Source organism: Lissotriton helveticus, chromosome 4_1 (assembly GCF_964261635.1).
Source record: "Lissotriton helveticus chromosome 4_1, aLisHel1.1, whole genome shotgun sequence".
NCBI lineage: Eukaryota > Metazoa > Chordata > Amphibia > Caudata > Salamandridae > Lissotriton > Lissotriton helveticus.
The window spans coordinates 496198457-496226200 of record NC_136063.1 but is presented as its reverse complement, the minus strand read 5'-3'; the positions used below and the strand labels follow the sequence as shown (position 1 = coordinate 496226200).

Sequence of the window (27744 nt, the reverse complement as noted above, 5' to 3'; positions counted from 1 at the left end):
ATCTAGCTTCATATTTCATACCGACCCTTCCATCCTCCCCACTTTGCGAACCGGTTGAGGTATGGGAACACCCTTTTCAGGGCCTTAGTCTTTTCCACACCAGTGGTCAGTTCTCATTGTGGCTCTGCACTCCTAGCGTGGAAAGTCACAAAAGTAGCTGAAGTTAGTGTGCCGAGTTGGCGCCTATATAGGTACCGCGCATGTCACTTCCAGTGTGGACAACGCTGACATGTAACTGAACAATGCCTCCTACGTGCGCGCTAGGGTACTGCTCGAAAATCCTCCGGATCCAGTCTGACTCCTGGGGATATTCAAAGACAAGGAAACTGCGGCGAGATAGTGTCCACCAGATTAGGCGTTAGCCAAGATTAGTAACTTGTTTGTTTAGTGTACCATTAACATCAAGAAATGGACTAAAAGAGCAAACAAGTTGGGTGTTTCTATGCATACATTGTTATTCATGTAGATTAAAGTCACGATTGATGGTGCTGCTTATTATTGTTGGTTAGCAACATTTAAGTAGAAGAAAATTATATGTTCTATAGAACATCTTTACCCCACTGCCTTTTCATTAAAATGCATCTTGTATTTTGTTAAAAATAGTTCATACTTATCTATCATTTGTTTCTTTTGTTCTTTTGTTGAATTAAGAAAAAACTTCGAGCACTTGAGGATACAGCGGACGAAGAAAAACGAAAGGCACTTCAAATTGAACTACTCAAGCAAGACAAGGCTAAACTTATTTCACAGCTAACTGCCCAAGAATCTGTGATAGATGGTTTAAGAGCAGAAAGAAAAATCTGGGGACAAGAGCTTGCACATCAGGGTAATATACTCAGGATTATTTGGGATTGCTAAGCACTGTTCTAAAAGTGTTTTTTTAATTGGCTAGACCTATTTTATTGTTCCCCCTGTCTTTATTATTAGTTAAATATGCCTGAAAATAAAATATACGTGGCCAGGTAAAATAGTTGTGTTTTGCTTAAGAAATGATGACCAACTTCAAACACATCAAATTGTTGGTACCTTTGTGCTTTAGGGTAGCTAACTTCCTTAAACACAGACTACACTCACCTCCTATCCCTTGCCTCTTAGGCAACATAGTCCAAGACAAGCACAATTGGAACATCAAGACCACCATCTACATCCTCCGTTGTAAAAGGTAGAGTAAATGGACACTGTGACCAAGCACAACAAAAGCTCATCATAAAGGAGATAGCTAACATAGACATGATTATGGCTTTTTCCGTTTTTTTCCGGTTCATGGATCTTTGCTCCACTCACATGCTATGTGATCCCAGAATATACAGTGCCGATAGAGAACATTCTCCCCGTATCTAAGCCATTGCCTTATTTGTTAGGTAGGCCTGGAGAGGGAGACATCTGAGGATTATCAACTTTAGGGAGGTAAATGTGACCCAAAGGAGGACTTACCTGAAGTCCTTCGTTGGTATTCTCCCACCATCATGCCTGCAAAAAAAACCAAAGAAGGACTTTTCATTGTAGAGGAAGCAGAGATTTATGGTTTATTGAGGCTCTTGAAGGAGGAAATTACATATTATTTGTGTCTTCAATGTTGCTGTTCTCTGATAATTCGGATGATCAGTCTGCGTGTGGAAAATTTGCTCGGTCAGATTATGCTTTCTTGTGCTAACTGTTGTATTCTTCCTGTATCTCTGCAGTTAATTTGGTGTTTGAAACGCTGTTGTTCTGCAGCAAACGATTTGGTTTAGTGTATGCTACAGAATCATAACTGCTTTTATCACTTTAAATTTGCTCTACCAAAGTGTGGTTGTTTGCGATTTTATCTATGATTGATCATTTATTTGATCATCAGATTCAGCTCCTTTCTGCACATATAGAATCACTTTTCCTTGCGGCTATAGCTTATGTTTTATGTTCCCCTAGTTTCCATTTCAATTCTTCTGTTAATACTACCACTCCCATAATACATTTTATACGTGGTGCTATATTGTTTTTGCTTAATGTGCAGTTTTTTTATCTGAGTTCTTGTAGTAACAAATCATGCATGATAAGTAAATTTAAATTAACTTGGGTTACCGTCTGTAATGCATCTTCTGCTGTCTTCTGCGCTCTATTCTCAGTAGTTGTATGCATCCGCAGTCAAGAATTTAGTTGATGGCAGTGTTGGGGGTGATGTTTCTCTTGCTTATCATCATCTTTTGTTCTTAGGCCACAGTGGCACCCTGGGTGATCCAGCATCTGAGTCTGTGTCTGCAGGATCTCTTGGGCCACCTGGTCCTCGCAGGCTTCGAGGTATTCTGGAGTCATGAAGAAGCTTGCAGTAGTCTTCTTCAGATGAGCATAGCTGACACCACTTGATACTCTGGGGGAAGCTACCCCTCTGTCATGTCACTATTGCCCAAAAAGAGTTCCGCCTGAACCACCAGCACCATGGTACATGTTGGCTACTTTTGGCACCATGTTCATTGATTGCTCAAATCGTAAGTCTTATCCGCTGTGCAGCACAAATTTTACACTGGCTACAAGGCAGAAAATGAAGCAGATACCAATCACAGATATAGGTCATCTTTCATACGTAGTTTCTCGCTCCTATGCTGGCAGGATCAATAGTGGGCAGAAGAGCTCCTTAACTTCAAGCTAGGTATCCACCTTCTTTTCCCTATAATGGCTAGATGGTCTTAGTTATCGTTTGCACTACACAAGCCCCAACTTGTGGTGTAACAATCAAAGAAAGGGAAATCGATGTAATATTTTGAAAAAAGCCACTGACCACATTGTAAGATGAGAAAACATGACTGGAATGACATCCCTTACCGTATGTTCAGTTTAAGGCCAAAATATGTACGACATTGAGATATGTGAATTTCTAGCGCCACTAATCTGCAGTGATTTTAATTGTAGTCTTGATAATGAAAAGTTGCTACAAAGCTACATGGTGCAAAAACAACGGTCAGGTATGCTATCAATAGACTTATGCTGATTCATGGCTTAGTGGATTCCTAGATTAGACTACACCCCATATATATGGGATTTACATTCAAATCACATCCCCGTAAAAAGTGTATGACAATAGTTTTTTTTAATGAACAAAGGGACGGACTAGGAGCCTTAAATGTAACGATTAAACATCGAAGGATGGTGTTCCTCCAAGGAAAGGAAATGGGTGGAGGAGAAGCTGTCAGTCTGGGCTGGTCAGCTGGATCAGGGAATCTGATTGATCAAAAGTGAATGCCCTCACACACCCAGAAAGGTATCATTCTTCATCATTGGGCTGCTCCTTGTTGGACTTGCGCTGCAATGTCAACTGGCCCCTTGAGGCGTCTTTGTCGGAGGTCTTCTGATGTGATTGCCGTAATGATGAGTGCAAGTGAGGATACCGTGTGTGTCTGGTGCGGCAGTGAGTGGTTAAAAATGTCTAAGGGGTACCAAAGATGGTTTTAACAAGGTGATCCCCATGACAAGTAAAAACAAATGCTGTTTTAGGGACTAATGACCCTCGACAGGTTAAACTATGTGAAGTAGGGTCAACATGTTTCTTGGCATTGTGGCCCAACTGGACTTAGGCAATTCATCAGGACCAAAATAGATGACGCCCCACACCTGATTAGGAATAAAGGTGTGTATTAAATAAATGTGCCCAATATTGTCAACCATACCTGCTACGGTACAGGACATCTGAAAACCGACCCTACTCGAGTAGTGTTTGTGCCCCTTAGGAGTGGGCAGAGGACAGTGCTTGGCTGCAGAAACAAAGTGGTCCCACACTGTAATTCATCCGTAATCTATTCTCTGCCAGCCTGGAAAAGCATCCTTCTATGTTTAATTAATACATTTGTTTTGGGATTAGCAAATATTATACATAATGTCTCGATGCAGAAATACCCTAAGGTGTTTTCAGAACATAACCCATTGGTATTAGAACGTAAGGGGCCATGCAGAGAACAACTTTTAACTAGACGTTTGACAAAGCTCTTTTGTTAGATTCAGAATATATTAAATATATGGAGCCGTGGAGACCTGATTTTTTTTTACATTTAATGTCAATGTGAGGTCAATTAAAGGCAGGTGTTTGATGGGCAACATTAAGCTATACCATCAGAAAACAAAAGCTGGTGTTCAATCAGATTGGCAAACTCTATGTAGAAATAGCTGATCTAGAAGCCAGGCATATTACAGCTACCATTAATAAACATCCTATGGAGCAGCTTTTACAAACATTGCAGTATAAACATAAGTGTCCACAATATCTATACTAATGAACTTGCAATGAAGTACACTATTTAATAGTGATCAGAACTATGAATATAGCAATTCCATTGGAAGGTGCTTGCACTAAAAAATAAGACAAAATAGATCCTGAAACAGAATAGATGCTATTCAGAGCATGAAAGTTATCCTAATGCATGACCCAGGGTAGATTGTTCAGGTGTTTCACGATTTTTATCAAGAATTATATGAAGCCGAAACAAATCCCATGTAAGACCTGTGTATCTTGATAATGTAAAACTTGATATTTAAAAGAAAAATTTATTTTTTAACGTATTTTGTTTAATTTTGTCATTATTCATAGCACACATGCTGGCTGACCCAGTCTCTCCCTCCCTCCTCCAGTTTGCCACAGTTCTCGCATGGCACTGCCACATCAGCCCATAACATTTTGTCTAAACATTAAAGTGAAACGTGCTGTGTGATCATGTAGATACCATTCACCAAAAAAGGACAACTAACAGCCCTTCTAGCAATCGGTGGGTGGAGTGGGGTTGGGCGTTGGCTCATGTAGGACAATGGTGGTGGGTGTGTGTATGGTGGGTTCAATTGTCTGAGATACTTGCTTGTGGTGGGTGATAGATGAGGGCCTGCGTTTAGAGGAGTCTCGGGACGTGTTGTGGGTGCACCACCTTTTTGTGCTCATATCGTGTTACCCATCATCTGCCTGGCACCTTATAATTGCCTGGTTCCCTCGTTGATGTATTTCGACCAGTGAGTGATCCCTATTTAGCTCTGGGCCCTGTTAACCTCTTGATGTAATGCATTTCATTCATAGTTGTCCCATCTGTGGAGTTCCGCTAGCCATTTCTTAAAATTCGGGCTACCAACGGCCTTCCAGGCTATTAATATTTGACGTCTGCCAAGTTTGATCGCCAGATCTGTGAATCTATTCAATAATTGCTTCTATCTTCCTTTGTGTGAAGAATCCCTAGTAGTAGGAATGCTCTGGGAGTTTGTTATCCGCCGTCCTATTGATGCTATCTCCGCCACCTCAGTCCAGTAATTTTGTGAAGTTGGACAGTCCCACACCATATGCATAAATGCAGTATTCTCGCTGTATTTAGGGCAAGTCACACTTGCATTGGGGTACATTAGATTTGCTCATTTTGGTGTGATGTATATGCTATGTGGAGGTAGTATTGGATTCGTTTAAAACTCGCATTGTATGATACCGTTGGGGTGAGCGCCAATATTTTAGTCCAGTCTGTGTTGCTTATCTGGCCACCCAGGTCATGTTACTATTGTTCTCTTAGTGCCTAAGTTTAGTCTGTCCCTGCAGCTCCCTGTATATGAGTGACGTTGCATGTCTTGTTCAAGAAATCTCACAAATGCTCTGCAGGCCCTTGTGCATCTGAGGTTATATTAGCCCCTCTCACCACCATTGTTGTGTGGGCATGGTTATTGCTCCATGGAACAAGAAATCGCTTGCTTGAGCTCCATATTGTTCCGTTCAGCAATTTTGCTCATGTCCATGAAAGCTGGGTTGGTGGTGAAATTTTGTTGTTATAAATATTGTGTTGTGGTTCTAAAAAGATTGGAAAGCACTGCGCTAGTCGTCAATGTAGAGAACGCCCTCCAGACAATACCATAACTGGCATGTTGTTTTCTGTTCATAGGTACCTGCACATCTTGCAGTTATGTAGGCCACATTCGAATTTCAGTTCATGAAATGTTTTAATAGTATTTTGGTCCTCAAAAGTTTGTAAATACTATCAGGTTACTTTGTCTAAAGCCCTCCAACTGAGGGAGTTCATCTGCTGCTTGGCCACCCATAGCGGTGGTCTCCTTGCTAAGTAGACTTTAACAGCCAGTGACTGTACCCGCAGCTGGCTACATCTTGATTACGAGCTTGTAGCAAATATGAAATCTGAAGTTATTCCACTCCTGCATCCAAAAGTCAGATTGCAGCTGAGTGGTAACCTCAGGACATGGCTAAGTCCCCAAGGGAGAAAAAGGGGAAGGTAAAAGAAAGAAAGCACAGAAGACACTGTTGTATCTCAAACCTGAAGGTCCCCTCTAAAAGGTGAGTCAGCAGTATCACAGGCAGTAGAGGTTACCTATAACATACAGTCTAGTCCCAGATATCAAGTACTAGTTCATAACCACAATTAAATCAGATATATGGAAATCATAATGTGCATCTTACCTGTTCCTGGATGGACTAAATTGTGACAAGTTACCAATAGAGGAGCTGAAAAGGGAGTCTGGTAAAGCCTTCAAAGTGAGGGATGTAGAAGGGATAGCCGGCAAGATACAAACAGCATGAAATTTATGCCTGGGCGGTAAATTCCGTTCCGCTCGCAGAATTTGGGTAGTTTCGCGTTCTGCGGAAAACGCGAAATTGCCCAAAATTCTGTGTTCCGCGGCTTTGCGTAATTTTTTGCTTGCTCGCATTCTCAAAATGCGTGTTCGCAAGATATTTCCCCCCGAGCATGCAAACAGCGATCGCGAACAGGAAAAAAGCATCGTAAGGAAGCAATTCCGCGTGTTCGCATAATTTCGTCATGTTCGCTGAGATTTTTTACCATTTCGCTGAGTTTTGCGTAGTGTGACTATGCAAATTCCACCCATCCCTAATGAAATTACAAAAATAGATAGTGAGGTACACAAAACAGGTGTGAATTGGGGACTGCAGCTAGATCCCATGCAACAGCTAAAGTTGCAAGACCCCAAGTTATATTTGACAGTGCAACTTACGGTGACTCTAAGTGAATAAGTGGCACATGAGGGATTTCTGTCTAAGACCCAAGGCTAGCCGCCTCTGTCTGCCTGCCACTTTCTCAAGTCCTGCCTTGTCTAGTGCTCTGTGATGCCTGTGTATTTTCTTGTGTTCATGCATCCGACATGCCGCCTTGTTCTTGGTAATCATCTGTGTGCCCCAATGTTTTGGTCACTGCTAAATAAATTGTGAAAAGACTATCTGGCATGTATTGCCATTCCATAGCAGTGCCCCAAGTTTGCTTTAATTTTTTCTGGAACCTGATAAGGGTTCTTCTGCAGTACGTATTCACATTTTGGGAACACTATCATCTTAAAAATGGCTGCTTGTGCCACTAGTGAGAGGGGCATCATTTTCCAGTGGTAAACACCACTTGTTATGCAGTACAATCAGTATGATGCTTTCAAGTAGTCCTGATGATCTCCATATCAGGATAAAATAATTCATTCTCTCCTGTTCTAAATTGGAACAATCTCAAAGTTCTATTGTCCCAGGCAAAGACTTCATATAAGGTACATTTGTCTCAATTCTTCTGGTACCCAGAGTGTTTCCCGTATTTTCCTAAATATATTCATAAGCCTAGGCACTGTATATCTGGTGTCACATTTTGGAAATAAAATCTGTATAGAGCAAGATCTTGTTCTTGTTCTTGTTCTCTTTGGCCCATAGGAAATCCTTTAACAGGGTGAACATCCCTGATCCAGGAGGTCCAGAGGCTGAATATGCAAGCGAGAAGCCTGAGGAAAAGAGGCTAGCCTTGTCTCACCCCCCACCCAACCTTTATTGTAGGTGGCAATATATAATTAACCCTCAGGGATCCAGTAGTTTCTCCATGATTGCCACCCAGGACTAGAATTCCATCTCAAATACTAGCCTCTGCAGAACCACAACTTGAGTGTTGCTGCTGCAGCATATACTTGCATGCGGCCTTAGATCTAGTTTGCCTCTCACCTCTACTGCAACAGTGGGCTGAACTATGGTGGAGAGCTGAGCTGGAAGCCAAATGCTAACAGGAAAATGCTCCATTGGCTTTACTCACTTCAATTGGAGAGCCCTGGAGTTTGCTGTTTCCTTTGGCTATAGGGACTGTCCAAATGTGAGAAAGTGGCACATGCAGCAGTGGGGAATGGAGGGCGAAGAGGAATAGAGTCTGACAAGTGTTGAGAAGGGGAGGTGTAGAGCAGGTGGTGCCCTGGATGGGGGTACCCTCTTAAGTCTGTACCCTTCTCCTCTACATGTTGTTCTGCTGATATAATGCCCACTCCCCCTATTCTTGAAATATTGTCTCCACTGTAGATGATTTCACCTCATTTATGCCTCATACACAGTTTATCAGGAAATATTAACCTCAAGTCATAGGCGGAGCCCCGCCTATTGCTGTGCATAGTTACATTCCACTACCCTCACCCTGCGTACCACGCACCAAGAGGACCCAGGAGTTGCACTTGCAGAAGTTGATGTTCGAAACCGAAATCACGGATCTTGGTGACATCAATATTGCCAATGACTGCACACACCAAGAGAAAGCAGTCTTTTGAGTGTGTGTGTGGGATGGGTGGGGGGATGGCGAGGGAGGGCAAGCATTGTAGGCCAATAAGTGCTGAAATAGGGTTTCTGGTTTGGGAAAATGGAGAGAGGAGGTGAGGGACACCCATATCTTTATCTACTGTTCTTCCTCTCATAGCCCCACACTATTCTGGTACGTCCCGTTCTATCTTCTCTAGCTCACTTCTAACGCTATTCTGGCAAAGGTCTCTTGAAAATCTTTGGTTTTCTAAACCCTTTTAAGTGTTCCTTTTAAATTGCGTTTTTAATCCCCAAGTATAGGAGTGAACCAAGCTCGAAGTGTATTGTGGCACACAGTTTTAAGTTTGCCCTTATCCAAAAACTGTTTGATTGCCTATTTTGTTTAGTCATATTGACAGTTTTCTTGTGGTGGTATCATTTCTTCAGATTCTTAATTGTTTGCCTTTTTTTCACACTCCGTTTTATTCTCCTTAACATATGCACCTTTCATTATCCCAATATGGTGAATGAATATGGTGTGTGGACTTTTGGAATGAGAGGGCTTAAAGTGTTCTGTTATTGGCTAAGCAATAGATCAGATTTTCTGACCTGATTCTGCTCTATAGCAACAACTTCCTGGAAACTTATCTGGTTTCGGATCTCCTGACACATGATATTCAATGTGTGTTTGGTTATTTCTTGCATGATCTCAAGTGTGGAAGGATTCCTCGATAACCATGATAAACATATGAAGTATTTGTATGACCATCTTCTTTCTGATGATCGGCATTGCTACAATTTCTTACTGACTCCTTATTTTCAACAATGTTATATTAAATAGTTTCATCTAGAGTTATACTGCATGTCCTTCTAGTTGCTAAATGCATTGTGAATGTTTTCTTTTGTGGATACTTTGGTTTGTGTTTATATTGGTTAAACCTGAGCCTCATAATGTTTTGTGCAACAAGTGTTTTTTTCTGCTTTCTGTTTTTAGGAGTATCTTTAGCTCAGGATCGTGGGAAACTTGAAGCAAAAATTGAGGTTCTAACCGCTGAAGTCGAGACCTTGAAAAAACAAAATGAACGCGACAATGATACTTTGAGAATTAAAGCAAAGGTTGTTGAAGACCAGACAGAGACCATTAGAAAACTAAAGGAGGTAAGCTATGGCTCTTTGTTTTTTCAGTTTCATAAAGAATGCTATACTTTACAGTGGACCGCATTAAAGTGGATTACCGGGTTAAGTTAGCGCACCACAGTCTTATAAAGTATTTATGCCTCACATAAAATCTTGCTATTTGAGGAAGGATGTTCTTTTTGTTATTGTGACTTAAAATACCTGATGTTTTAAGTGTCAAGTAGACTTCTGTTTTCTATCAGAAATCAAGATAAAATATTAAGGTGCATCGTTTTAATGCAAGATGGATCTGTGCTTCATTTACCACCTAGGCCATTACGTTTTCTAATTCAAAAGAATTAAGTAAACATTCTGTAGCTTACCGTCAGTTAAAGGATAATTGTAGTGCATGTCCCTTCAAATGATTGATCTATTTATATTCCCTGCTCTGTGTCACGCACTTATACATGTTGTGGGAATACACTGCTCTTGAAGTATGATATTATTCATCCTTCCTGGACTCTATGGTCCTCTGCAATTGAAGACAACAGTACTCTGTGGTGGGGATGGGAATAGGAAAAAGAAACTATAGCTGGAGCAAAGTGGTCATCCGTTGTCCCTGCAGTGAGTAGCGCCTGCTAGTTTGAGAAGATTCCAGAATTTCTCACTACTGCTGCAATATTATATGCAAATGACTGACTGAGTTGCTACCTGTCTGAGGCAAAAAGAAACCAGCAATTATCCAATCATGCTACATCTTCTTAGCTACACCACCTCTGTCAGAAATAGTTAAAGAATAAATCTATATGGATGTTGAACGAAAACAAAATGTTTTCTGCAAGGAATTCCTACTGAACAGCCAGTTTAGTACGCCCCCAAAACTGCTACATTAAAAAAAATGTTTTCCACATCTACTTTCAAATTCACCTTTCTTCAAAGGGTGGCAATCCTGGTCATGTTAAAGGTAATATTTGTTTGTAGCATGTGTGGCTGTAGAAACACATGCTCTGCATACTCCTGCCATCTAGTGTTGGACTTGGATGTTTGAAAGTTTTTTTTCTTCTTCAAATAAGCTTTCGAGTCATGGGATGGACTGTGACAACTCCCTTAGATCACAACACGCATGGGCACCAACTCCATGTTAGATTTTTTTTCCTACTTTGGGTTCGAACCTACACTGAGATGGCTCAGAGACTGCCCTATTCTTCGGGCCCACACAGTTTAAGTTCAACACTGAAGATTCAAAAGAAAAGTCTATGTCTCGACTCCACTTCGCTCCTCTATTCTGCCAGATGCCTTCAGAAGACCGCCAACTACTAGTCAACACCCCAGAGACCGGGGACCTCCACATGCTATTTGGGTATCATGAGTCCTTCCTCGATAACCAGCACCGGAGAATGCAATCCAGAAGGGGTGGTAGAATGAACACCCTTCCAACACTGCCGGATATGCAACTCTAAGTGTCTATGGTGAGATTATCACTACTTCTGCAATCTCTGCCTCTTCCCCAATCAAAATGATACCAGCTGCAAGTCCTGCCTCGCATTCTGCTATAAGAAGACCTTGAGGTAACGCAGAGAGAGGTGCTGGGCACCCCACAAATTACACCAGCAACATTCCTCTGAAACTCTGGACATCATCAGAGAAAAGGCTCTCTTTGGTGCCGAATAAAACCTGTCAGTCTGGAGTCTCAGCTGCTAAGCCAAAACCCATATCCTCAAGCGAGTTAGAGCGAGAGTGGGAAGAGGAAATCGAACCGGACCAAAGATTGCTGACCCTCAAAATAAAGACACACAGGCTTATAGCACCCATGCCTGCCTCTAAGAGCCATGCGGCCAACCCGAGGTTGCAAAAGAAATCCCACACCAAGGTAAAGGGAGTCTGGCATCAATCCCCGAACCTTGACAAAAACTGATTCTAGGACCTCTGTCGCCTTCAGCTTTGACAGTGAGAGAATTCTTTGGAGTCAAATAAGCCTCCTCTTAAGGGTGTCAGTCCTCACCAGCTTTGGAGCGTCTCGCAACCCAAGGGCAAAAAAAAAGCCCTAACTCACACCAGAAGTCTACACCAAAGGCACCACTGATGATGGCACCCAAAATCCTGTCCATGCTGAAAGCTTCGCTGACAGCCGAATCGGAAGAGTCAGAGGCACCGACAGTGCAGAAACTACAGAGGGAACTTGATGCCAGGAAGAAGTGTTCTTCATACATTCCATCCCAACTGCTAAGTCTGGGTGCCTAGTAATCGTCAGCTGCAAGAGGCACTTTTCGTTAACAGCATCCCAGGAGAAGAGCTAAGACCAAACGAGCCTCCGTCTTATCAAAGACAGCATCATACATATCCCTAACAAGTGGTCAGGGGTAACATTAGGGGTGCATACAGGAGAAACAACATTGGAAATGGCAGAGTGACCCTGGGAAAGGAACTTCCACCTCTAAACTTCGACTCGCCCTTCCTTCCCCTCAATCACGTGACATCTGTTCTGGTAGAATACAAGATTTGCTCTGTTGCTGGCAAAAAATAACATCAGTCCAGTCGGTTTTAGCTATGGCCCACCACAGCTACTGTGTAATGCTTTTCACATATCCTCTCAACATTCCACCCTGCAGACCTGTCCTCAGCCAAGGCCATCTCTGGCTCTTTGAGAAAGAAGTACAGGCGCACCTCAAAAAGGGGGTAATAGAAAGGCTGCCTTAGCACCAACAGGGAAATGAGTTTGCACTCTTTATTAGCTCATTTGCAAAATGAACTATTCCCTCATGCCCTCAATAAATGAACCTCTCAATAAATACATCTTGTCGGAACAATTCCATATGACAACCTGCAGGATGTCCTCTCTCTGTGCCCCAAAAAGGTGACTACAAGACAACAATCAAACTCAAAGACACATATTCCCAAAAACCCACTCACTGCACCCTCTGTTGGTATCTTCACTTTGTGGTAAGTGGAAATCACTACCAATACAAAGTAATCTCTTTCAGGATCACCATGGCTCCAAGGGTGTTCACAAAGTGTTTAGTTGCCGTCCATCTGTTAAGGGGAGGCGCACTCAAGCCTTCCCCTTTCAGGACAATTGGCTGATCAATAGTGGGGGCAGGCAGCAGTGCTTAGCTCCCAGTCAAGCAGCATTTTGCCTGCTCAACATCTTTTGATTCACCATAATTGCCACCAAGTCCCATCACCACCCTCAATAGATCCAACCCTTCCTGCGATCTGTGTTGAGTGCAGTTACAGGAAAAGCCTACCCCGACAACCAAAGGGTAGCAGCATTCAGAAGCTGCGGCCTCTTTCTCAACCTAATTGTCGTATCATAGTCCGAACAGTGAAGTATTTTTTAGGAATCATGGCCTCCTGCATTGTAGTCATATTGCACACCAGTCTTCACGTGCACCATTACTGGAGTGCCTTGCGAGAGAATTGTCACAAGTGGAAGGTCACTGGAAGATATAGTGATGATGAAGGCCAGTACTCGCTACTTTCTGCAGTGGTGGAACAGCAGCATGTTGCAGGGCTGGTCTTTCTCAAACCCACTTCTGCAGGTAAACATCAACATCTGATAGAGACTACTATATCTCCTGAGGCGGAAGCCGGTAGCCGAACGTAAAGAGCACTCTAATTTTTAACCTTTGAGAGTCACAATTGCAGTGTGTTGTTGTTTTTAATTACTGAGTGGCACGTCAGAAGTGTGTTGATTGTAAACTCACCGTACCGAAACTCAGTCTCCTCACCACTCCCACGCAGCGGATCTTAGCGTTGCCGAGGGAACTCGTCCAAACAACTCTTGGCGCCATCACTGACGCCACACCCCTCTCAGAGGCCACGCCCTTCCCTCCCAGGACCTACACCCTATAAACTATGTGCATATTTCGAACGCGCAGCGGGCGCGACGTTTGCGCGCCTAAGGCAAGCCCATCTGCGCTCGTCATCGCCAAGACATCGCCTCTCGCCTGTCCCCCTGGCCAAAATCCACAAGACCCCCGCCACTATGATAGAAAATCCCTAGCCGCCCTGAACCCCGGGCAGAGCTGCGAGATGACTTCAGGAGTTCTCGGGCCGACTCGCCTCCTATGTAAGTCCTGTCATTTCTCCACACCCATCCCTTGCCTATTTAGGCACCTCTCAGGCACGCATAAACAATCCCCCCTTTTCATTCTTCAACTCAATGTCCGATCCCTCGTTAAACACCACCTAGAAGTAAATACTCTCCTACTTGAAGAGAACCCTGACATTCTCTTTTTATGCGAAACCCGGCTCCGCGACGATACGACTAGCATACCGAACCTCACGCTACCAGAAAGCTACTTAATGAAATCACTAAATAGAGAAGCCAGAGGAGGTGGCATCGCTGTCATCTACAGAAAACAATTTATCTGTTCCTTTACTAAAGAAAATATCTCGAGCTGTGAAAGCGCTCGATTCAATATCACGACGGGCCCACACTTCTCCCTATCTGGCCTTTACATCTATCGGCCCCCCGGACCTGCTTCTAAATTCATTGAAGCTCTCCTTGAAACGGCAAACTCCTTAGTGGTGAGCTCGGCCAACTTCACCATTTTAGGAGACCTTAATCTCCATTTCGACCTGAATCAAGATTCCATCATTAAAACTCTCTTGGCTGACCTATCAGCCTTGCAACTTTACCCTTTGATTCAGGCCGCCACCCACTCGGCCGGGCATACACTAGACCCTGTTTTCACTAACATCTTGGAGACTGCGACAGAAGCGCTCAAACCTATGGGATGGACAGATCACTACCTAATTAAATTCACTATACTGATCACAGAAACATTCAAGAAGGCCGAACCTACTCAACACCTAAAAAGACCGTGGCACAAACTTTCAACCAGGGACTTGCAACTCCGCTCTTGTAGAATTCCGGCATGAGGCACATATGGACATCAACACTACATATGCTGCCTTCCATGACTGGATCACGAAGGGACTAGATGCCCTCATCCCTCTCAAATGATCTAAAGGACGTAGTTCCCCTTCCAACCCATGGTTTGACAACACCTTAAAATCCATGCGGAAGGAATGCAAGAAAGCCGAGAGAGTCTGGAGACGAGAATACTATGATAGGGATAAAGCTATCTACCTGTTTAAACAAAAACTTTACCACAAAGCTATTCGCTCCGCGCGTGCTACCTTCTATGCAGACGAAATTAACTCTAGCCCTAACCCCGCTAAAGTTGTTTTCAAATTGGTAGAAGAACTGCAGAGTAGCAGATCTCCCTCCTCCAACATCGCCTCCGCGCAACAATGTGAGGACCTGGCCACATTTTTCGTAGAGAAGGAGCAAAAAATCTACAAATCATTCCCACAAAGCGCTTCGGTCCCATCTAACCCCCCTAATTCCATCAGTAACGGCACCACTATGATGCTCATACCTGAAATCTCACATGAGGATCTTACGAAGCTATGTAAGAAAGTCAAATCTGGATCCCCTGCAGACCCGATGAGGCCGGCCCAATCTATCGAATCCCTAGAATTTTTCTTGCCTTGGCATTAATATTGACTCTCTGATTCTGTTAGACCTCAGCGCAGCCTTTGACACGGTCTCCCATAACATACTACTTAATCGTCTGGCCAATGTAGGAATCTCAGGTCCTGCCCTGGAATGGTTCCGCTCCTTCTTGAGAGACAGATCTTTCCGGGTGTCGGCCCCCCATTTCTTTCCCAGCCTTACCCCATCGGACAGGGTGTCCCTCAGGGCTCTGCACTCAGTCCATCCCTTTTTAACCTATATGTGCAGCCACTCGCCGCAGTGGCTAAAGAATGGGATCTCACGCTGGTGTCATACGCTGATAACACGCAGCTGGCCATCACTCTCACCGAAGGCCCTTCCACCACGGCCTCAAGATTTAGGGATGGCCGTAGCCCAGTGGATGACGGACAACTGCCTGCAGCTTAATGCAGGAAAGACGGAGGTGCTGCTCCTCGGTAAGAACACCAGCTATTGGAACAAGCACTGGTGGCCCTCATCGCACCTCCTAAATCCCTGGTTAAAAACCTTGGCGTCTGGATGGACTCCGCACTTAGCTTCCAGACCCACACAAAAAAAGTGGCAGCTACCTGTGTGGGCCTGCTGAGGAGCCTCAATCCTATACTCGGATTCTTCGACTCCAAGGTTCGTCAGCTGATTGTACAAGCCACAATTCTCTCCCGCCTGGACTACGCCAATGTTCTACTACTGGGCGCCAATAAAGCGGAAATAGCATGATTGCAACGCGTGCAGAACACCGCGGCAAGAGCCTTGGTTGGTCTCCCCCGCAGATGTTCAGCCAGGGCTACTATTCAAAAATTGCACTGGCTACCCATCGAATCGCGTATCCAGTTCAAAGCACTTATCATGACTTTTAAAATACTTAAAACTGGACGCCCAGAACTACTCTGCCCACTCCTAACACCATATGTGCCTCAACGCAACCTTCGCTCACTAGGTCAACACCTACTGATTATACCCGGGTTCTTGCTCTGAGCCTGTTTAGGCCTTTTCCTTCGATCTTTTATGTGTTGTGGGAACAGTGTGCGGATTCCTTCGGGCTTCAAGACGTGTTAGTCTTGTGGGCGCTTGATGTCAGTGACGGACCCTCGCCTCATTTGCGTGTGATGCTTGGGGGAGGATCATGATTCAAAAAGGATGTGGTGATGGACAGAGTATCTGAATTAAGCAGAACACAACTACCCAGTCAAAAGATCAGGGCTTGATCCATCACCGTTTTTTTAGCTCACTGCACCTTCCCAGTTCAGAACCCGGCTACATGCAAATTAGTCTGACCCTGGCCCAGTGCATCATGGGAACAGGGCAGACCAAACTACCAAGCCAATTCTTTACTGGAAAGGAAACAAGCTTCCGGGGACCGGTTTCTGGCATTACAGCCGTCTTCGGCCCGGCTTGCTTGAATCCTGATGGTGCAGTGAGCAAGGGACTCACATCTGAGCATACCCTTCCACACTTTTGGTGGCCAAAACGATTCAAAAAGGATGTGGTGATGGACAGAGTATCTGAATTAAGCAGAACACTCCTACCCAGTCAAAAGATCAGGGCTTGATCCATCACCGTTTTTTAGCTCACTGCACCTTCCCAGTTCAGAACCCGGCTACATGCAAATTAGTCTGACCCTGGCCCAGTGCATCATGGGAACAGGGCAGACCAAACTACCAAGCCAATTCTTTACTGTAGAGGAAACAAGCTTCCGGGGACCGGTTTCTGGCATTACAGCCGTCTTCGGCCCGGCTTGCTTGAATCCTGATGGTGCAGTGAGCAAGGGACTCACATCTGAGCATACCCTTCCACACTTTTGGTGGCCAAAACGATTCAAAAAGGATGTGGTGATGGACAGAGTATCTGAATTAAGCAGAACACTCCTACCCAGTCAAAAGATCAGGGCTTGATCCATCACCGTTTTTTAGCTCACTGCACCTTCCCAGTTCAGAACCCGGCTACATGCAAATTAGTCTGACCCTGGCCCAGTGCATCATGGGAACAGGGCAGACCAAACTACCAAGCCAATTCTTTACTGGAAAGGAAACAAGCTTCCGGGGACCGGTTTCTGGCATTACAGCAGTCTTCGGCCCGGCTTGCTTGAATCCTGATGGTGCAGTGAGCAAGGGACTCACATCTGAGCATACCCTTCCACACTTTTGGTGGCCAAAACGATTCAAAAAGGATGTGGTGATGGACAGAGTATCTGAATTAAGCAGAACACTCCTACCCAGTCAAAAGATCAGGGCTTGATCCATCACCGTTTTTTAGCTCACTGCACCTTCCCAGTTCAGAACCCGGCTACATGCAAATTAGTCTGACCCTGGCCCAGTGCATCATGGGAACAGGGCAGACCAAACTACCAAGCCAATTCTTTACTGGAAAGGAAACAAGCTTCCGGGGACCGGTTTCTGGCATTACAGCCGTCTTCGGCCCGGCTTGCTTGAATCCTGATGGTGCAGTGAGCAAGGGACTCACATCTGAGCATACCCTTCCACACTTTTGGTGGCCAAAACGATTCAAAAAGGATGTGGTGATGGACAGAGTATCTGAATTAAGCAGAACACTCCTACCCAGTCAAAAGATCAGGGCTTGATCCATCACCGTTTTTTAGCTCACTGCACCTTCCCAGTTCAGAACCCGGCTACATGCAAATTAGTCTGACCCTGGCCCAGTGCATCATGGGAACAGGGCAGACCAAACTACCAAGCCAATTCTTTACTGGAAAGGAAACAAGCTTCCGGGGACCGGTTTCTGGCATTACAGCCGTCTTCGGCCCGGCTTGCTTGAATCCTGATGGTGCAGTGAGCAAGGGACTCACATCTGAGCATACCCTTCCACACTTTTGGTGGCCAAAACAATTCAAAAAGGATGTGGTGATGGACAGAGTATCTGAATTAAGCAGAACACTCCTACCTAGTCAAAAGATCAGGGCTTGATCCATCACCGTTTTTTAGCTCACTGCACCTTCCCAGTTCAGAACCCGGCTACATGCAAATTAGTCTGACTCTGGCCCAGTGCATCATGGGAACAGGGCAGACCAAACTACCAAGCCAATTCTTTACTGGAAAGGAAACACGCTTCCGGGGACCGGTTTCTGGCATTACAGCCGTCTTCGGCCCGGCTTGCTTGAATCCTGATGGTGCAGTGAGCAAGGGACTCACATCTGAGCATACCCTTCCACACTTTTGGTGGCCAAAACGATTCAAAAAGGATGTGGTGATGGACAGAGTATCTGAATTAAGCAGAACACTCCTACCCAGTCAAAAGATCAGGGCTTGATCCATCACCGTTTTTTAGCTCACTGCACCTTCCCAGTTCAGAACCAGGCTACATGCAAATTAGTCTGACCCTGGCCCAGTGCATCATGAGAACAGGGCAGACCAAACTACCAAGCCAATTCTTTACTGGAAAGGAAACTAGCTTCCGGGGACCGGTTTCTGGCATTACAGCCGTCTTCGGCCAGGCTTGCTTGAATCCTGATGGTGCAGTGAGCAAGGGACTCACATCTGAGCATACCCTTCCACACTTTTGGTGGCCAAAACGATTCAAAAAGGATGTGGTGATGGACAGAGTATCTGAATTAAGCAGAACACTCCTACCCAGTCAAAAGATCAGGGCTTGATCCATCACCGTTTTTTAGCTCACTGCACCTTCCCAGTTCAGAACCCGGCTACATGCAAATTAGTCTGACCCTGGCCCAGTGCATCATGGGAACAGGGCAGACCAAACTACCAAGCCAATTCTTTACTGGAAAGGAAACAAGCTTCCGGGGACCGGTTTCTGGCATTACAGCCGTCTTCGGCCCGGCTTGCTTGAATCCTGATGGTGCAGTGAGCAAGGGACTCACATCTGAGCATACCCTTCCACACTTTTGGTGGCCAAAACGATTCAAAAAGGATGTGGTGATGGACAGAGTATCTGAATTAAGCAGAACACTCCTACCCAGTCAAAAGATCAGGGCTTGATCCATCACCGTTTTTTAGCTCACTGCACCTTCCCAGTTCAGAACCCGGCTACATGCAAATTAGTCTGACCCTGGCCCAGTGCATCATGGGAACAGGGCAGACCAAACTACCAAGCCAATTCTCTACTGGAAAGGAAACAAGCTTCCGGGGACCGGTTTCTGGCATTACAGCCGTCTTCGGCCCGGCTTGCTTGAATCCTGATGGTGCAGTGAGCAAGGGACTCACATCTGAGCATACCCTTCCACACTTTTGGTGGCCAAAACGATTCAAAAAGGATAAGGTGATGGACAGAGTTTGGTTTGCCCTGTTCCCATCATGCACTGGGACAGGAACAGACTAATTTGCATACAGCCAGGTTCTGAAACTGGGATGGTGCAATGAGCTAAAAAACGGTGTTGGATCTAGCCCTGATCTTTTGACTGGGTGAGAGTATTCTGCTTAATTCAGAGACTCTGTCCCTCACCACCCCTTGTTGTAAATATTTTTGTCCACCCTAAGCGTGGAAGGGTATACTCAGACATGAGTCCCTTGCTCATTGCACCATCAGGATTCAAGCAAGCCGGGCCGAAGACGGCTGTAATGCCAGAAACCGGTCCCCGGAAGCTTGTTTCCTTCCCAGTGTAAGAATTGGCTTTTGTAGTTTGGTTTGCCCTGTTCCCATCATGCACTGGGACAGGAACAGACTAATTTGCATACAGCCAGGTTCTGAAACTGGGATGGTGCAATGAGCTAAAAAACGGTGTTGGATCTAGCCCTGATCTTTTGACTGGGTGAGAGTATTCTGCTTAATTCAGAGACTCTGTCCCTCACCACCCCTTGTTGTAAATATTTTTGTCCACCCTAAGCGTGGAAGGGTATACTCAGACATGAGTCCCTTGCTCATTGCACCATCAGGATTCAAGCAAGCCGGGCCGAAGACGGCTGTAATGCCAGAAACCGGTCCCCGGAAGCTTGTTTACTTCCCAGTGTAAGAATTGGCTTTTGTAGTTTGGTTTGCCCTGTTCCCATCATGCACTGGGACAGGAACAGACTAATTTGCATACAGCCAGGTTCTGAAACTGGGATGGTGCAATGAGCTAAAAAACGGTGTTGGATCTAGCCCTGATCTTTTGACTGGGTGAGAGTATTCTGCTTAATTCAGAGACTCTGTCCCTCACCACCCCTTGTTGTAAATATTTTTGTCCACCCTAAGCGTGGAAGGGTATACTCAGACATGAGTCCCTTGCTCATTGCACCATCAGGATTCAAGCAAGCCGGGCCGAAGACGGCTGTAATGCCAGAAACCGGTCCCCGGAAGCTTGTTTCCTTCCCAGTGTAAGAATTGGCTTTTGTAGTTTGGTTTGCCCTGTTCCCATCATGCACTGGGACAGTAACAGACTAATTTGCATACAGCCAGGTTCTGAAACTGGGATGGTGCAATGAGCTAAAAAACGGTGTTGGATCTAGCCCTGATCTTTTGACTGGGTGAGAGTATTCTGCTTAATTCAGAGACTCTGTCCCTCACCACCCCTTGTTGTAAATATTTTTGTCCACCCTAAGCGTGGAAGGGTATACTCAGACATGAGTCCCTTGCTCATTGCACCATCAGGATTCAAGCAAGCCGGGCCGAAGACGGCTGTAATGCCAGAAACCGGTCCCCGGAAGCTTGTTTCCTTCCCAGTGTAAGAATTGGCTTTTGTAGTTTGGTTTGCCCTGTTCCCATCATGCACTGGGACAGGAACAGACTAATTTGCATACAGCCAGGTTCTGAAACTGGGATGGTGCAATGAGCTAAAAAACGGTGTTGGATCTAGCCCTGATCTTTTGACGGGGTGAGAGTATTCTGCTTAATTCAGAGACTCTGTCCCTCACCACCCCTTGTTGTAAATATATGGGGGAGGATCATGGCTCCACCGACTGCGAGGCATGTCAGCGGTTGAAGCCGAAGTCGCGGCGGGAGCGCCGCATGAAACTTCTCTCGGCTTGCATGTCCAGATTGGCTTCGTCTCCTAGCTCAGCTTCTGCGAAGGGTTTTTGAGCGGCCGTCATCGTCACCGTCCTCCTCATCCATATCCTGTGCCGCAAGAGCGGTGCTCCCCTGTGGGTAAGTTATTTTTTAAATTATGTGGGTAGGTGTCACAGTTTGTCCTCAAGGGCGGGTTTCTGGCCTGTTGGGGGCGTGGGCTCTCTGCGGGTGATGCGGCCCCGCGTATCGTCCCCCTAGCCATCCTTCCCCAATGAGGGGGCGTTGAGAGCCCAGATGGAGACCTATGCGGCGGCTGTGCAAGCCTCGCTGGCTCCTCTTCCTCCTCCTTTGCCTCCTGGGACGTCGGCGGATCCCTTGCGCCATGCGGGGCTCTCCGCGGCGTTGCCGACGGCTTCGGCCCGGCGCCGACAGGTTCAGCTCCAGGTTTGGAGGTTGTGGTGCTCCTTTTTGGGCCTGGCCCGTTCCCACTCCGCTTGGTCTGGGGATGGATGTCTTAGTTTGCAGCTGCCCCCCACGGAGGAGTTGCTTTTTCCGCCGTAGGGCCCTACGAAGGCGGGTGCGGACTTCGCTCGTGCTGTTTCCACGGCTATGGGAATTTTGCACATGGGAGATCCGGCTTCCCAGTTCCCCTCGGACCATCTTTTGGAGGTTCTTCACCAGGGCTCTGGTGGGAGGGAGCTGCTGCTCCCCTTTGAAGGTTCGCTGCATTCTTCGCTGACGGGAACTTGGCGGCACCCCGCCACTGGGGAACCGGTGCCCCAACACCTTCTGCACCCGCACCTTCTAGCGCCGTCTTTCCCTTCACCCCTCTGCCAGTGGCCCCCTCTTGTGGAACGCCTTTCCTTCCCTGCTATCGTTGTTGGCTCCACCCTCTCGGGAGGCCCGCTGGCTGGACTCCTGGGGCTGCAATATGTTTGCCTCGACCAGTGCGGCTCGGCGGGCCCTTAACACCTTATGTGTGCTAGCTAGGGCCACGTCTTGCTTGTGGGACTCAACGGAGTCCCTTAGATCTGCAGCTTCGCAGGAGGGTGCTGGTGTTGACTTGCCACACCATTCGCTAGATGGCCGGAGCTGGCAGCGTTTATTCTCCGCTCTGCTCTGGATATCACGGATGTGCTGGGTCATGCCATGGCTTCTACATTTCATTTCCCCTTCACCGCCATCGACTCCATCTGAGGATGGAGTCGATGACCATGCGCAGTATTGTCCAAGGGAGGAGTTACCTATCTCGTGACTGCAAAGACTTCTTCCAAGAAGACAACAACCTGCAATCATCCGAGCCCAACACCAGGTGGCGATCTATTGCAAAAGTGTACGAATCTGCAGCTCTACATGCCAAGAACAGATGCATACTGGTAAGTAGCATTTTCCTTTTCCAGTTTTTAAGAGGCCTGCTTTGGCCTACACCAAAGGCCATCCAACAAATAATATCAGCCATAATATCAAATTGTTCGCCGTGATAGATTACTCTAAATATGCTGGATTTAGAGTTAATGCTACCCATTGGGAACACCAATACTGCATTGCGCCTAATTTTCCTGGGACATAATTCCGGCAGGAGTTTTAGTTAATTAGCTTTTGAATGAAGAATAACAAACATGTTTGGATCTTGTATACCCATTTAGAACAGATTCTGCCATCTAACTGTGAAGATTTCACCAGGGTTTCCAGGCAAAATCTTAGCAGTAAAGACTTATGGCTTTGCAAAAAAACCACAGAGTTGGTAATTGTGTCCAGATCAGAATTAATCCTAAACACATAAAGAGGATCAGTAAATTATCACCTCAACAAGCATTAAAAATGCAATAGGTCTCGCCTTTTATTAAGTTAAAGCCATTTGCTTTGCTATACAATACCATTAGCAAAGCAAATTGCTTTAACTTAATCAAAGGCGAGACCTTTTGCATTTCCAATGCATGTTATGTAACGCAACTGATGGTATGTAAAGTACTCTGATACCTTTCAAGTTCGCGCTATATAAAACTTCGGGGGGGGGAGAGTGTGTTTTGTCCTGGTAGATGTACGATGTTAGCGTGGTCGCTCATTCGGTTTACACCATTTAGGGTCATACAGGCCACACCTTTAAATCCTGGCGGCCTGACTCATGCTTTCATCTTCACAAAACGGTGATACGGGCACTATTTATAGCACCTAAAACAACAGAGCGTTTTCTCTGCGCTATATAAAGTCTCTGCTCTTGTGCCTGTTTGGCTTATAAAGCACTTCATGGACTTGTAGGCGCTTCAATGTAATGAAAAGTGGAGCTCCCAGAGAGGGCTGTTTTCCATAAGTACATGTACTGCTGCAAAAAGCAGAAGTAAATTTATTGGCCCGAGTAGAAATCGAAGTGAGCGCCCCCTTATTTAATGGGGTGCAAAGGAAGGAGTTTCTCTACGAGGAGACATGTGTTCTCTGTGGGAAAAGATGTATATTGTGTAAATGCGCAGCTCAGCCAAGCTCTGCAGATAGCACCAGCTGCGGACAAGCTGTAGGTGTGGGGGGAGTGAAGGAGAAAGATGTGGGATAGAGAGACAAATGAAGGTTGAGAGGGATGGTGGAAAGAGAGAGAGAAACTGGGGTTTTGATGTGGGGATGGATGGATGGATGGATGGATGGATGGGTGGGTGGATGAATGAATGAATGAATGAGTGGATGGATGGATGGATCGATCGATGGGTGGATGGGTGGGTGAGTGAGAGAGTGAGTGAGTGGGTGGGTTCTGTTGTGGAGCCAAAGACTACTGAGGGGAAAAGATGCATCAAAAGATAAATGGCATCCGCTGAAGAAAACGGAAATGTGAGAAGGATAAAGAGGAATGAGGCCGCGTGCAGCAGCAGCAGAGGCCTTCCCACCAACTGCCCCAGCTACAGGAGCGCCTCATAAATGAAAATAAATAACAGAGCGCCGCTGGTAGGGAGACGGCACCACCAACTGATAGAGAGGCACTAACACACCCACGCACAGCAATACCTACACACGGTCATGCTACGCTTGCAACGCCTCCCAGACACGGTAACACACCCAAAGCATAGCATGTCCAAAAGAGAGACACGCCACAAAAACATCTTCACGTGCAGAAAGAACTACGCAGCACACAGCGTCGCACACAGCAACTCACCAGCAGCCTCCCTGGTACAAATAGAGAGTCACACAACACTGAGACAGGTGCACCAACACACAACGTAACTGTCAGTGGCAACACGCTCCCACACACAGCATTACTCCGCAATGTAGACACCTTAACACACTAGTACACAACACACAAAAGATGAGACACACCAACAAACTCTTTGGTGCACATAGAGAGACCCACAACAAATACACCATCACTGAAACACATGCTCAAAGAGCTACACATGATACACAGCATCACTCAAACCAAAACGTATAAATCATCATTAGTACAAAGAGACGTTCACATAACACTGACACAGGCACACCAACACATAACTGACTGACACAATGCACACACACACAGCATTACTGACCAACACAGACACACTAACACAACAGTACTGCCATACGGAGCAACATAACCTCATGGGTGCACATAGAGAGCATTAAAACAAACACAGCCCTCTGATACATGCACGCATAGCGTCACACACGCACCAACACATCTACACCATCACTAGTACAGAGTCACACAAACAACTTTGAAGACACTGACACTTGTACACAAACATAATTGACAGTTACACAAAGCACACACTGCATTATTTAGTTTTGTTTATTGTTTAGTTAATAAAAACCATAACAACATGCAGGCAAAAAACAATAGAATGCAATAATGACTATAAAATCGCTTGGCTTCACAACACATTACAAGATTACCTGCAAAAAGCATTGTGTATATGTTTACAGCATTAGTAACTAACACTGACCCACAAACAAACTGTACTGCCACACTGAACCACACAACATGCAAAGCATCATAGTCTCACCACGTACACACTTTGCATAAAATGCATCACGTACACATGCACATGCAGGCACACACGGCTGCACACGGCCAAAAGTACCCCTGACACAAACCCCCCAGAGCACTATATCACTGATACTAAAGCAGCAATTCACTCAGCACATCACTGATATGCAGTCACCCTACGTGCTCAGTGTCTCTGACACAACAATACACTCAGTGTCATGGGTCCCACCCGCACTCACAAAAAAAGCAGCTAAGCGCTTTAAACGCAACTTCCTGAGGTCCCACCCTGAAACACCCTTTGCCGACACCTACTTCTCTCCGGTAAATGGATCCTTGAACACTGATATCATCTTCCACACCGCACGCAGAGCTCAATGGAAAAAAGCGTTTCTTACCTTACTCAACGTCTCCACCACCAGGAAATCCGCACATGGACTAACTCTCTCCATCGCACCATCTAATCTCTTCCCAGGCAGTACAGCCATTACTATTTACAATAACGGGATTGTTCTAATTCAATCCACGGACAGAAACCTGGAACTACTCGACAACCTGTTCCCCACTTTCAAAGAGCACCTCCCCAATCATCGGCCCTCCACACATACCCCAATCCAACTGAACCAGAACTCCTCACTGCCAACTAACGTCTCAGAGCGACCCACCGCCTCTGACCCTCACAACCCGACTCTATGCCACCTCAAATACCCCCGCAATACCGCCACCCCCGCCACTCCCTACACTCCCGCCGCACCCAGCTCCCCCTCCAACAGTGCCAACAGTGCCCTCTCTCCCCCCACTCCCTGCTCCCCCCCCTCCGGGCCACCACTCCTCCCTCAACATCTCCCTCCCTACTCTATGCACACAAACAACTCCTGACATACACCCCTCCCTCAACATCTCCCCCCCACTCCCTGCACTCCCGCCACTCCTAGCCTTCGCTCCGCCCCCAACAGCGCTCCTCCCATTCTCGGCACTCATCACATTCCAGACATACACCCCTCCCTCAACATCTCCCCCCTCACTCCCTGCACTCCCGCCACTCCTAGCCTTCGCTCAGCCCCCAACAGCGCTCCCCCCATTCTCTGCACTCATCACATTCCAGACCTACACCCAACACTCAACATCTCCCCCCCCACTCCCTGCACTCCCGCCACTCCCAGCCTTCGCTCCGCCCCCAACAGCGCTCCCCCCATTCTCGGCACTCATCACATTCCAGACCTACACCCAACCCTCAACATCTCCCCTCCCACTCCCTGCACTCCCGCCACTTCTAGCCCCCACTCGTCCCTCAACAGTTCACTCCCCACCCTTAGCTCCCCCTCCACTCCTGGTCCCCACTCAACATATCCCCCCCCATTCTCACCCCCCATCATTACACTTGCCCCCCCACATCGATCAGTCACCACACGTCTCGCATTCTCCCCTCCCCTCCTGTTACCGACTACCCTTCCAATAACTCTAACCTCACACCCAACGGCACGCTAGACGCAATAATGACCACCCTCCTCCAAGTGAAAGAAGATCTCCGCACGCTCAAAGAGTTAATCCTCACGCACACCGAGCACCCCCCCCTCTCCACCACTTCTCAACGAATCATTAACTCCCCCCCACTTCCTAGGCACCCCATACTTGGGACCCCTATTCCCTCTCGCAATACCTCCAACAGGCCTAAGCGCACCATCGGGACACATCCCAATCGCTCTTTACATTGGACCGCCATCCCCTCTCGCAATACCGCCAACCGCCCCCAGCGCGCAATCAAGACTCTCTCGGACCGCGACATACACACCCTACTCAGCACATATGACCCTGCAACCCAAAACAGCTTAGCCACCACTCACATATCCATCCCTACGATTGTCTCCAACCCTATTAGGCACCCAACGCATAGCAACAGAGGCTCTGTCCCCGACAACCTCACTAAAGTCCCTCTCGCTATGGCCCCCTCCACTTCCCCTTGCACCCCCAGACTCAAATGCACACTTCTCAACTGTAGATCGGCCCAAAAACACTCGACGGAGGTCGCCGACCTCATCCTGTCTAGGAACCTTGACTTGGCCATACTAACGGAAACATGGTTAACTCAATCCTCCAATCCTATCATGGATATCCTAGTCCCCCCCAACTACTGTATCACTAGACTTGACAGGTCCCACAAGACAGGCGGAGGAATAGCCTGCATTTACAAGAGCAATCTCTCTATTAATAAAGTCACCGCCCCTTCTCTTACCTCCTGTGAATACTTCTGCCTTGATGTCATCAGTGAGAACAAACCTGTATGCTCACTACACATCATGTACCACCCCCCGGGGGACAACCTCCTCTTCTCCCAACAACTCATGGACACAATGTCAATCAACGCAGGACGGCAAAATACACAAATCTACCTGGGTGACTACAATCTCCACTGGAATGATAGCAGTGACGCAGTAGTTAATAGCCTCAAAAACTTCCTTATCACCTCTGACCTCACTCAAATTTGCAACACCCCAAAACATGACAAAGGATCTATCCTCGACCTGGTCATCTCCAAAGAAGGCACCACTCAACTTGACTCAATACAACCCTGTGACTGGTCAGACCACACTATTATCACATTGCTCATCAAGGAAAAAGTAAAACTCATCCCGGTACAATACGCCATGCCCAAAGTTTGGAAAAGAGACATGAGGAAACTCAATCCAATCTCTCTACCCCCTAACAGCTGCAATCTCCTACTCCCCCCGACCGACGTCACTGACGTCCAGGACCTAACAGACCACTATCTCAACTCCATGGCCTCAGTAATCAATTAGGCCGCTC

The 27744-nt window shown here is 46.4% G+C and overlaps 1 protein-coding gene across 6 annotated transcripts in view; it reads left to right on the top strand.

Moving 5' to 3' along the window:
- LRRCC1 (leucine rich repeat and coiled-coil centrosomal protein 1) overlaps positions 1 to 27744 on the top strand; it is a 481085-nt gene that overhangs the window by 363411 nt on the left and 89930 nt on the right. For all 6 annotated transcript variants that reach the window (XM_078687089.1, XM_078687090.1, XM_078687091.1 and 3 more), the window contains 2 exons: positions 652 to 826; positions 9474 to 9637. In XM_078687089.1, coding sequence (XP_078543215.1) covers positions 652 to 826; positions 9474 to 9637 — 339 coding nt within the window. The remainder of the gene's footprint in view (positions 1 to 651; positions 827 to 9473; positions 9638 to 27744) is intronic.